Source organism: Ictidomys tridecemlineatus, chromosome 3, assembly GCF_052094955.1.
Source record: "Ictidomys tridecemlineatus isolate mIctTri1 chromosome 3, mIctTri1.hap1, whole genome shotgun sequence".
Classification (NCBI taxonomy): Eukaryota; Metazoa; Chordata; class Mammalia; order Rodentia; family Sciuridae; genus Ictidomys; species Ictidomys tridecemlineatus.
In genome coordinates this window covers 36,143,420-36,156,256 of record NC_135479.1, presented here as the reverse complement: position 1 = coordinate 36,156,256, position 12,837 = coordinate 36,143,420, and the positions used below count along the sequence as shown (strand labels likewise).

Sequence of the window (12,837 nt, the reverse complement as noted above, 5' to 3'; positions counted from 1 at the left end):
ATCACAGAGGTTTGTGGCAACGTCAGTAGCAGTGTCCTGAGGGTAACTGCTCAGTCCAGGCTCTTCCTTCCCTGACCTGGCAGTACTGATGATAATGCCCCACCACCCCATGAAGATATAAATGTAACACTGGCAAGAATCTGCCCATATTGACTAATAATAGGGAGGAAACAGTGGAGAAGAAACAGTGTATTAATTTAGAACAGAATTTTTCAAAAGTATGTCTGGTGGATAATAGTAATTCCTGTAGTTTTCTTCGCATTTGATGAGTTAGGAATGTCTTGTCCAACCTAAAGATTGAAGGGAAATATAAAGGATAATGAAAGATATGTCAACAAAGGGATTGCTAAGTACAAAACCCCATATAATTCCAAGTACACTTCAGTTTGCCTCTTCGTTACCCAATAATTACATAGAAAGTATGAAGAAGGTACACATATGAATGAAAATTATAGCCCACTAGCAAAGTGCCATTCACCCTTTGCTTGATCTGTTTGCCTTGAATGGAAAAGGCCCTAAGTATGCAACTAGGTTGGATCCAAGATGCTTCAGGGATTCTGCTTCATTCCTGAATCAGGCCCAAACAATCTCATTTTGTTTTGAAAAGAGGCAGAGATTTGAACAGAGATTTTTGGGTCTGGCCAAATATTTTTAATAATCTCATTCCACACTCACCATAGCTGACCCCAGGCGCCATCAAGTTTTCTAAGTGCCTATTATGCTGTTATGAACATAATTATGATTTTTTAATCAAATATTTTTCTTTCCAGTTAGATTGTAAACATCTTTAAAACAGGGAAGCAGACACTCAGGTTTTCAATAAAATTTTATGGACTAGATGAAGAATTTAATAAATATTAGTGTAGCAATTAAAAAACATGGATTCTAGTTCTGTTTCTACCAGTGTTTGTGACCTTGAGAAAGTCACATATCCTCTCTAACCTTCTAATTAAGTATCAGTACAACGCAGCTACCTATCCTGGCTACCTCCCAGAATTTTTGTGAGAAAAAAATGAAATTATGTGTATAAAATTGCTACCTTATTACTGTTTTCATCCCCTTTTCATTCAGTAGCCTATTACATTCATAGAAGTTCAATCCAAGTAGCTGCTACATGATTACCTCTAATTCTGAGCTGGATGTTGTTGTCCCCTTCAAGCCTATTTCTGCCGATATTCAGTAGAAATGATAATGTGGAGTAAAGAACTAAGCTATACCATATTATAAAATCATGCTATTTGTATAGGATTATCACCTAATATTAGGAGAAAATATTAACCTAGGCCAGAGTTCACCAAGAAATTGGCAGTGGGTACCTGTAGCACTGTGATAAGGAAAATTGTAATGCCAGGTCTGAGTGGAAAGAGTGCTGTGCTTGATTATTGACATGCACTTGATGTAGAATGGAAGAGTAGCAGTATGTGTACCATCCTGAACTAGATAATCTTTGAGACTATTATCAATGCTGTAATTCTACAAAAGTTTAATTTTTAAAGGCTTGTTTAATTTTTAAAGCCTAGGGGGCTGGGTTGTGGCTCAGTGGTAGAGTACTCACCTCGCACATGTGAGACTCTGGGTTCAATCCTCAGCACCACATAAAAATAAGTGAATAAAATAATGTTTAAAGCCTGTTTGCCTTAGGGAACATTATTTGTCTTGAAGAAGGTGTCCAGCAATATCTCATATTGAAAGGCCAAGTCTACTCCTGGTGGGAAATATATTTAAAAGTTTCCATGCTGAGCCAGTGGTATGGTGTCTGTTTCAACCAAAGGGCACTATTAATTTATAATTGTGTCAGGAAACCCAGAGACAAGAAAAAGAAGAAAGTTGCAATGTCAAGTCTTCAAACTGTGTTCAAGAGTGGTACCTAAATTTTGCTTTACATAAGAATCACCTGGGGCTGGGGATATAGCTCACTGATAGAGCTCTTATCTAGCATACGTGGACCCTGGGTTCAATCCCCAATACCATAAGGAAAAAAAGAAGAGTTACCTAAGGACAGGATGAATACATCTGTGAATTCTAAAGATTTTAAAATTTGGGGGAGCCTTCTTAAAGAAGAAATACAAATTTTAAAAGTACATAATCAGATGCATGGCTTTGAACAGGGTCCATGGGTCCTGAAGCATAAGCTTCATTTATTTCACAGTAAATCCACCTATACTTAGGGACCTTTTAAAAAAAGTCTTAAAAATAAGCTAGGTATGTTGGCATAGCTCTATGGTCCTAGCTACTCAGGAAGTTGAGGCAGGAGGATGGCTTTAATCTAGGATTTTATTTTATTTTTAATTTTTGGTACTGGAGATTGAACTCAGAGACATTCAACTACAGAGCCACATCCCCAGCCCTATTTGTTGTGTTTTATTTAGAGACAGGGTCTCACTGAGTTGCTTAGCGCCTTGCTTTTGCTGAGGCTGGCTTTGAATTCACTATCCTTCTGCCTCAGCCTCCCAAGCTGCTGGGATTACAGGCATGCACCACCATGCCTGTCAAATCCAGGATTTTGAGACCATCCTGGACAACATTTCAGTTCATCTGTCCCCAGAAGTATGAATTTTCAGTAAGTATCTCATTGGATTATGAGTGGACTGATGTTAGGAAAATAGCAGTACAGATATCTGACATATAGAAAAATTACCCACATTTGCTTTATAACTAAAGCAGTTCCCAACCTCCCTGCACTTATATGTTAATCCTGTTTTCTCTAAACAAATGACATAAACTACACAGTGAACACCTCCCTTCTCAGGCTGAGAATCTGCCTGGGATTCAGCTGCCCCAGGGTGCTGGTCTCCCTTCTTTTGCCTTCTCCACAGCTGCTGGCATTGGCACAGTCTTCTGGCTCCTAGGCATCGACTCTGAAGGAGAAAAATGACTGGTATCAACTTTCTTTTTCTCTTTTTGTGCTGCTAGGGATTGAACCCAGGGCCTTGTGCATGCAAGGCAAGCACTCAACTAACTGAGCTATATCCCCAGCACCTCTGGTATCAACTTTGGTTAGATGGCTGATAAACATTTAATTATCTTCCAAACCTTATGCCAGAACATTTAAAGGAAATCATCTTTTTTTTCTCTCTTTTTTTCTTTTTTGTAGTACTAGTGCTCTACCACTGAGCTCCCAGTTCTTCTTATTTTTTATTTTAAGACAGGTTCTCGTTAAATTGCTGAGGCTAGCCTCTAATTTACAATTTTCCTGCCTCAGCCCCCTGAGTTGCTGGGGTTACAGGTATATACCACCATTGTGTTAGAACTACCCTTCCTAGAGAAGTCTTGCAGTAGTCAAAGGAACTCACATGGAGTGTATGCCTCCTATGTGTCAAGTGCCTCTCACACAGGAGCTCTAATAACATGAATAACTGCATGCAAGGAAAATGAGTCCCATTTTGCAGATGAGGCAACTATAGTAGGAGAAGTCAATCAACTTTAACCAAACCACTTGGCTATTGAATGTGAGTGACAGATTTATCAAAACCCCAATGTCTGCTTTCCTCACTAAACCAAGCTGCCTTTGGAACAGAAGGAGGTCTTTAAAGATCAAGTCCCAGGACCCAGTATACCAGCAAACTTACAGGGCATGGGACTTCAAAAATGACAAATATCATAATGGCAACTCCAGTGACCAACAGGGTGACAGCAATCAGAAATTTGACCACAATACTCCATTTCTGCCTTTTTGCTAGGTCCTCATCTGTGACTAAATGGAGAGAGAGAATTTGAGTAAGGGAGTAGATTGACCCTTTGACTTGAAGTTCTCCTGGCTCCCAGACTAAGAAAGACCCAGCCTGACTTAGAAGCAGAGGCTATATTTCCATTTTAGACTCAGAATCAGGAGTGGGATGGGCACGATAGTCTCTTCTCTAACCTCTTTTGCAACATACACCCAACGAATCATTTCTCTGTATTTGGGATTCCATATCATGTAGGGCTGATTCTTGCATTCTTAGAGGAAGAGAAGGCTTGAATGCACAAGGAGTTCTAAGCTTTACCTTTCCATCTCAAGTCTTCTCAGAGTCCCTACCCACTTTCTCTGACACATTAGAAAATCACCTTTTTTCTGTGCTTCTCTTGTTTTTTGTGGGTTATAGGAGGAACAAAGGTGAATTGGCATTGCTTCTGGATAAAAAACAAATCTGGGGTAAATGGCTCATGTGCATTTTATTATTTCTAATCTCATATTTACTTTTCCTTTGGTAGAATCTAGGATGTAATTCAGATTTACAGAATTCAAATCTTACAAAACTTGAGTGCTAGACAATTTAGAGAGGACTTTCTTTTTTTTTTCTATTTATTTTCTTCCTCCCTCCCTTCCTCCCTTCTTTCTTTCTTTATTTCAAGTGTGTATATGTATGTGTGTGTGGTGATGAGGGTTGAACCCAGGGGCACTCTATCATTGAAGTACATCCACATCCCCTTTTATTTTTTTTATTTTGAGATAGGGTCTCCCTAAATTGCTGAGGCTGGCCTCAAAATTATGATCCTCCTGCCTCAGTCTTCCGAATCAGTTGGGATTACAGATGTGCACCAACACACATGGCTGGGAAAGTTGTTTCTAAAAACAATGAGGATGAAAACATGCAGTTGGTTGGTATCACCACTGAAATAATTACTTAGTATTTAAATATTACCCACCTATGCATGCAGTGATTAGAATTATCCACCACATGAATAGAACTTACTCTATCCCCAATGATAGCTACACGATGAGCTCATTTGTGTGGAGGTAAAGGTTCATTGATGGCGTCAAACTACAAACATTTCTGGGACCTTCTTTTTTTTTTTTTTTTTAAAGAGAGTGAGAGAGGAGAGAGAGAGGGAGAGAATTTTTAATATTTATTTTTTAGTTCTCAGCGGACACAACATCTTTGTTGATATGTGGTGCTGAGGATCGAACCCGGGCCGCACGCATGCCAGACGAGCGCGCTACCGCTTGAGCCACATCCCCAGCCCTCTGGGACCTTCTTTATAGAGAAGATAATTATTAAAAAATTGAATGATTTTTAAATGTAAAGTCTAACTTCTCAAACTCCAGGAAAATCTTACGAACCCATACTGATGTTGGGGCTAAAAGTATTTCCTTCGTTCTTGTTTTATATTTCTGCTTATTCTGTACCTTGTGTCAAAGGGCTAGAAAAATCACCAGTACTTGTAGTTTTCTCTTCTTCTTTATTCCCAGAAGTTGTGGAGGTGGTAGTGATGGGAAAAGTCTCTGATGACGTCCTCATCATGGGATAGAACTTACATTGGGAGATCCCTGGCAAAAAAGCTATAAACAAAAAGAAACAATGAAAGGACAACTTTCAGAGAAAATTTTATCTACCCTTGATATTACCTGACAAAACCCTCGTTCTAATCATCTGATAAACTTCTAACTGTGGCCCTATTGACCTGTCTGTCCATAGGTTTAGGGTGTGAGTATAAAATAATGCCAAGAATAAATGAGGATTATGAATTTGGATAAGAAGAGATATGGATTAAGTCCTTATGGGGCCTTTGACTAACACAGGATCAGAGTAAAAGAGTAAGCCATATCTTATTTGCCTATCATTCTTAAAGGTGTAATAATAATAAATATGGAGGGTGTAACAGTATTGGAAGTTTCCTTCTTTAATAAAAGTGGCTCCAAAGTTCAAAGATGTGCAATATTATAATTTCCTGAATGGCTGCTGCAAATCTGTTTAGTGCATCCTTGGTTTACTACTGTGAGAGGGAATTGGGAAAGCAAAAGGAACCGGAAGATGGAAAGTCCACCCAGGTTCACATACTTCTCAATCATTTATTCAGCAGATGTCCAAAAATGAATATCTATTATGTGCCAGGCACTGCTTCAGTATTTTCTATATATTGTTGGATGCATTCTAGCAAGAGAGCAAGCAAAGAGGAGGGAGGGTTGTGGGGTGGGATGGGGGAAGCAGATAACAATGAATATAACACACATTATAGTATGTTAAGAGGCGATAAGTGCTACCAAAAAAAACAACAACAACAACAAAAAAACACGTAAAACAAAGTTCGAGGGATGCAAATGGGCAATAGGTGGGCAACCTGCATTCTAGACTGTTTCTTTAAGAAATTGAGAATTGAGCCAAAATTTGAAGGAGTTTAGGGGATCCACTGAACAGATGCCTGGGGAAGTAGTAACCAAGCATATGAGAAATGAGAGAAAAGGCCCCAAGGCAGAATGTGCCTGGCATGTTACAGTTTTAGAGGCAGAGCAAGAAGACCAGTGAGATGGCGTGGATTCAGCAAGGGGGACAGTTGCTCCACAAGAAAAGGGTTAATATCACTTACAGACTCATAAGCTGGTTTAAGGATCTTGGTTTTTATTTGATTGAAATAAGATCTATTGTAAGATTTGGGGCAGAAGAATGATAGAAGTTTGTTTTGATCACTAGACTGCTGTGTTGGAAATGGTCTGTGGGGGACAAGGGTAGAAGCTGGATAACCTGCTAGGAGGCTGTCAAAGAAATTCAAATGAGGGGTGATCCAGTCTAGGAGTGGAAGTGATGAGGAGCATAAGGATTCTGGCTGTAATCTGGAACTAATAGTTTCATGTTCCTTCAGAATTGACCTAATCCAAATCAGATAGTGATTCTTGTCCATTTTGATGGTCTTATATAATTGCTTATTAAAGTCTGTAAATTCGATGTGACTTTTCTAAATTACTCTCACATGTCCTAATTAAGTTCATGTGAAAATGATAGTTCTTCAGAGGCTGGTGGCCATAGATCAGGCAAGTAATAGTTCCTGATTTCAGTTGAATTAGGAAGACAGTGTGGGCAGAGAGGTAGAGATAGACTTAAAAATCAAGAGGTTCAAAGGAAAAAATGAAAGAAATTATGAAGTGATAACATATATGTTTATAAGAGAGATGATGGCTGGGGATATAGCTCAGTTGGTAGAGTGCTTGCCTCGCATGCACAAGGCCCTGGGTTCAAATCCCAGATGAAAATAAGTAATTTATCTCACTTTGGACAAGGTACATAAATTGTCTGAGTTTTGGTATTCTTAATCTGAAAATGATACAAATAATACTTCATATACTTGTTTCTCAAGGATGTTATAAAGATCAGAAACAAATAAAAATGAGAAAGTGGGTATAAAAACACTTTGCAAATTGAGTGATATTATGATTGAAAGAAGAAGGAAAACCTAGAGATTGTCTCTTTAAGTGGAAGAATTCTGCCTTCTAACCACAGGGATAATGGTTTTTATTGTGGCAGATGTTCCTTTCTCCTGGGAACCACTGCTTCAAATTCTACTAAATAGGCTTCATCTGTCAGTGTATTTTCAGCCTACCTTCTAAATGAAAGTCCATTGGCAGCTCATCTCTTTCAGGTCTCATCTGTTAGGTTATAGCACCAAAGTGGAGCAGGGAGTTTGTAAATAAAAACACTTTATTCCCAGTGGTGATGGAATTGCAATATTAGTTCCCCTTCCCATCCCCTATACTGGGGATCGAACCTAGGGGTGCTTAACCACATCTCCAGAATTTTTTTCTTTTTCTTTTTCTTTTTTTTTTTTTTACTTTTCATTTGGAGACAGGGTCTCACTTAATTGCTGGGGCTGGTCTCAAACTTTCCATCCTCTTGCCTCAGCCTCCCAAGTTGCTGGGATTACAGGCATGTGCCACCATCCCTGGATCCCAGCCCTTTTCATTTTATTTTGAGACAAGATTTCTTTGAGTTGCCCATGTTGGTCTAGAACTTGTGATCCTCCTGCCTTTCCCTCCCAAGTAGCTGGGATTACAGTCATGTACCACCACACCTGACTGGAAAGTTTCTCCTCTTAATTAATGTAGAATCTGAACAATAAGGAACTAGGAAATATAGACTCTGTCATCAGTGATAAAGACCTAGAGAATAATTTTTCTCCACAAGAAGGAACTTTCAGAATATTTGTAACAGAGAGTCTTTCCTTTGACTAAATTCTATAAACAGCAACTGTTTCCTTCTTTCTGTTTTTTCATTCTTTGTCCACCCATGTCTTCTGATAACATTGCAGAATATTCCCATCCTTATGGCTTCAAATTCTTGTTTTATCTGAGGATATTTTCATGAACTATCTTGGACATCCCCCTATGTAGACTTATCTCATCATAGTGCAGTCATTCAGAGTGCATCTCTTTTATGACCCTTGTAAATTTGTACTTACCTAATTTTTATTTCTATCCTATTTGAGATATGTCACATACTGGTAATCAAATTGGTGTAAATTCAGAAGAAGCAGTTTCAAATTTATAAAAGAGGTTATGATTCAAAAGTTGTTTATACTTTCTAAAACTCTTGTTTTACATTGTTTGGGATTTATCATTATAGTTTTATAGAAATATATGGTGAATGATGATTAGGTTCTCAGACTACTCCTCCATTAAGTCTCTTCACATGACTCAAATAATATAGGGTATACTTTAAATTATGAATCCCCAAACCAATCACCCTCATGAAGGAAGGTTGGGAGGCTTGCTCAGGGCAAATTTTATAATTAGGTCAGGTTGATCTTTGGCATCTCTCCTTTTCCTTAACCTCCCAGATTTCCTTGTCTAGAATTTCTAAGAACTAATGTCTTTAATTTCCCAGAGCTCTACAATGCATAATATTATGTTTATTCTACCCATGCCCTGTAGACTCCAAAATGACATAGGCCCACTAATTCTCCATCATTACTACTATGGAATCAAGCAGGGTGTCATATGTTAAGAGGAACACAATCTGATTGAATTGATGTTGAATAACAGAAAGTCTAAAATCCTGCTAAAGGGTTTTGAGTTTTTAAGAGTTTATTTTTTTCTTCATACAGTCAACACTGGTAGAATTTTAGAAAGTATAATAAAAGTGAATGTAACATTCAAATCATGTGAGGATATATAATTTACCATAGCTAGGTCATATCCTGTGAGTCTATCCACTTACATCCCAATCTCTAGTTTTTAAACTTGTTTCTCTATTATTTTACTTGTGAACCCTTCAGTTTCTCTAAAAATGTCAAGTTTTATTTTTCCAGCAGAATAGCAGCAGCCTCTAAGGGATGGCCTGTATATAAAGGGGGGAACTGTCTTGGTGAGAATATCTCTTGGTGAGAAACTACTTGACAAAAAGAATGGGTAGAAAAAAGAAAGGAGAGCAAAAGCAGAGAAACTGAAGACTGAGGTCACGAACCACTGCCCAGGCTGGACGTGGTTTGGCACACATCTATAATCCCACCTGCTTGAGAGGCTGAGGCAGGAGGATTGTGAGTTCAAAGCCAGCCTCAGCAACTTGACAAAGCCCTACACAACTCAGCGAGACCCTGTCTCTAAATAAAATATATATATATATATTTTTAAAAAAGGCTGTGGATGTGGCTCAGTGGGTACACCTAGGTTCAAACCTCAGTACCAAAAACAAAACAAAACAAAACAATAACAACAACAAAAATAAAGCCACAACACAACAACAACAAAAACCCTGCTGAGTAAATGAGGGGAAACAAGTATTCTCACACAGTGTAGGTGGGAATGCAAAATAGGACCATGTCTGAGAAGTGGTGAGAAGAACTTAGCAAAATCTTATATTTTTTTTATTTTCTTTTCTATGAAACCTTTGATGTAGCAATCCTGCTTCTTGGAATTTATCTTCTTGCTAATTGGCAAATACAAAAGAAGAGTGTACACTGTCATGGCCTACAGCATTGTTTGTAATGGCAAAAGACTGGAAAAACCAACATATTCATTAATAGAGGACTGGTAGAATAAGTCATGGTACAGCGACACAATACTGTACAACTGCTAAAAAGAACGACGAGGCAGGAGCCAGGTGTGGTGGCATACTCCTGTAATCTCACAACTCTGGAGGCTGAGGCAGAACTATCCCAAGTCTAGGAAAGTCTCAGCAACTTAGCAAGACCCTGCTCAAAATAAAAAAGACCTGGGAATGTAGCTCAGTGGTATAGAGTACCCCTGGGTTCAATCACCAGGACCACACACACACACACACACACACACACACACACACAAAGAATGAGGCAGGACTGGGAGTGTAGCTCGGTGATAGCCTTGTGCTCAGCATTTACCTAGCTTGGCCCTGGGAACAATAGTACAATGTCCAGCACAAAAAAAAAAAAAAAAAGCAGATATAATAACATGGAACAAACTATAAGATGTATTGTTAAGTTGAAAAAACAAGGCACAGAACAGTATGAATTGTGTGCAACCATTTATGTACATTATTGTTATGTACATTATGTACATTTATGTACACCCATACATGCTTAGAGCATCTCTGGGAGGAAATAGAATAGGTTGAGTAAGTGGTTTCCTCAGGGATAGAGAACTGGAGGAATAAGAGAAAGGAATAGAAGGGAGACTTACTTTTCACTGCAGTGTGCTGTGTGAATATTTTACTGTGTGTATCCAAAATAAATTAAAAATTAAAAATATTGTCAAAGAAGACTTATAAGAAATGAAGATCATTTGAAAAAAAACATAGGATACCAGGGCTAGAAGGGATCTTTGGGATTAGAAAATTGGTTCTCAGAGAAAATAAAGATTCACCTAAGAGGAGGATAATCTGTTTCCTTGTGGCTTTCTTTAGCTGCTACTAAACACCAGCTGCTATGTCAATTAAAAGTGCATACATCCATCTCTTCCAATCTCACCTTTGCCTGTTAGAATGGATCCAGTCTGGAACTTGGATGTGGGGATTAGGTGACAGCTTGGGGAAGCAGAGCTGTTTCTATGGGGAGCAGCAATGACTCTTAGGTTCTTCAGAACAGGTTTGACTTCTGGCCTCCCCTCCAAGTATAGAAGGTTGACTTTCACTTTGCTCCCAGAGCCAAGGCACTGCAGGGTAGCCATAGTCTGATTTTGGATAAATGTGGCCCTTTTGGCTTCTGTGTGAGTTTCTAAAGGAAGAGCCAGAGAGAACAATGAAGCTTTTTAAAAATATGAACAGTGCCCAGCTAACTCAGTTCCATTCGTGACCCCTGTTAAACTCCATTGCTGCACTTTCACCTCTTTCTCAGTATGTATTTATGACACTAAATAATGCAAGTCCTGCTTTTCTTCCATCCTGCTATAGGTTTCATAAAGATAGGTGACTGCTGTAAATTCAGCACAGAGAAATGTTCATAGATTGTTTTCTTTAATGCAATGAACAGGTGCTGTCTCATCTTTCTTCGTCCCCATCTTTGATTTATATAGGCATGTCTTAAGTACTAAGTTAATTTAAAGATTAGTTTTCAGAAAGTCTCCAGGGGGAGGGGATACATATCTTTAAAATAGTATATTTGAGATCTGGACTACGAAGGAAGGAGACAAGGCACATTTTAAAGACAAAAATTTCTTGGTATGGAAAAGTGTTTTTCTAGATAGGGCCTTGTTTCCTACCTTGCATTAGGAATTCCCTCATGCTTTTCACATCCTTTGGGAAGAGCCCAGGGAACTGTTCCACTTGGCAGCTGCTTTCTCTGAGGTCTAGGGGGAAAAAAGGTCAGAATTTATCGGTACTTACTTGTTGGAATTCTGGGCATAGGAGAGGGAAACAAAAGAATAAAGTTCCTACTCATAAAACTTGCAGCCAGGGAGACTAAATACTTCCTATAAAAAAGACTTTAAAACACACAAATGCATACAAGTAAGAATTAGCCTATTATAAAGAAAACTGAATACCAATCTACTGCTGTTAGGACAAAGAAAAGTGAAATAAAGTTACCAAGTTAATGAAAGAGTAACTAACCTATTCCTTAAAGGAATAGGTTACTATTCCCTCTTCTTCTGCCAACTGTATTAAAGAGCACGTTTGGATTAAGTATTGCCTTGGACATTTTATCTCTATGGATTTTCACAGACTCATAGATCATAGTTATCTGTGCATTTTGGCACACATGTGATTTACAGGGTATAGGAATTTTCATAATTTGTTATATTTGGTAACTACTGCACCTTCCACTATTTTCCTTAACTCTAAATAGCTAATTTTAGAGATGAAATGTTTAGGAAATGCTGAAAAGCCATATTTTAAATAAAGTAACCAAAGAACAGCATATAGTTTCATTCCACCCTCACAGTACCTTTTCCCTCAGCTCTCCCTACCCACAGCACCCTGTCTAAATATGTGGACATGCCACCTTAAAAATGAAGGCAACATGAGCTGGGGCTATAGCTCAGTGGTAGAGCACTTGCCTTGCATGTGTGAGGCACTGGTTCAATCCTCAGCACTGCATAAAAATAAATAAATAAAATAAAGGCATGCTGTCCATCTATAACTACATTTTTTTTAATGAAGGCAACGTCTTATAAGGAGTTATGAATTTGGGTGTCTTAGGTAGGGACAACATGGAAACTGTGACAGCATGCTTTCATAAAGAAAGATAACAGTGAAAGGACTTTTAATGTTAATTACACGAGCCATACAGAAGAATGCATTACATTCACATCATGAATAAGTTGAGTAAGTTGCAATCCTGCTTAGAGGCAAGAGGACATATGGTATAACTTCTGGAAAGTATCACTTGCTGGGTATTGGCTATTTCCCTTCTGGTGGAAAAGACTCAAAATGTTTCTTAGGCCTCTCTTTTCCATGATATTATCCTATGCAAGTACTTACCTTTCTTGTTGGAATCACAGGATACAATGATTAGGCTGAAGACTAAGATGGTATCCATGTTAGCTTGAGCACTCATGACAAAGATAGTCCACTGTTAATCTGTCATTGCCCCTTATAGTCTTGCTGTAGTTGCTTTCACTTGCCCTGAAACCAGGTTTCACCCTGTGAGAGTCTGGTTCCACCCTAATTATTTTGTCTTATTTCCTGAAGACCCAGGGATAGAGCTGATTGGAGAAAGAGTCAAGTCTGTTTATTA

The 12,837-nt window shown here is 38.5% G+C and overlaps 2 protein-coding genes across 11 annotated transcripts in view; one reads left to right on the top strand and one right to left on the bottom strand.

Moving 5' to 3' along the window:
• The window catches only part of Acaca (acetyl-CoA carboxylase alpha), a 288,856-nt gene that overhangs the window by 11,709 nt on the left and 264,310 nt on the right, over positions 1-12,837 (top strand). The gene's annotated exons all lie outside the window — the stretch shown is intronic.
• Positions 175-12,769, bottom strand: C3H17orf78 (chromosome 3 C17orf78 homolog). 6 transcript variants are annotated; one of them, XR_013436179.1, is made up of 7 exons: positions 12,582-12,769; positions 11,363-11,449; positions 10,633-10,878; positions 5,111-5,263; positions 3,570-3,694; positions 1,556-2,858; positions 175-290 (listed from the first exon to the last, which is right to left on the bottom strand). XR_013436179.1 is itself a non-coding variant. In XM_078042395.1 (6 exons), exons 1-6 carry the CDS (start codon positions 12,655-12,657, stop codon positions 2,595-2,597), a joined length of 951 nt encoding a protein of 316 aa, XP_077898521.1. In that variant the 5' UTR covers positions 12,658-12,769; the 3' UTR covers positions 175-2,594. The 6 variants fall into 6 exon arrangements, 5 of the variants coding, with proteins under 5 accessions (XP_077898521.1, XP_077898522.1, XP_077898525.1 ...); XM_078042395.1 differs by having other exon boundaries at positions 175-2,858; XM_078042396.1 differs by having other exon boundaries at positions 175-2,858; positions 5,144-5,263.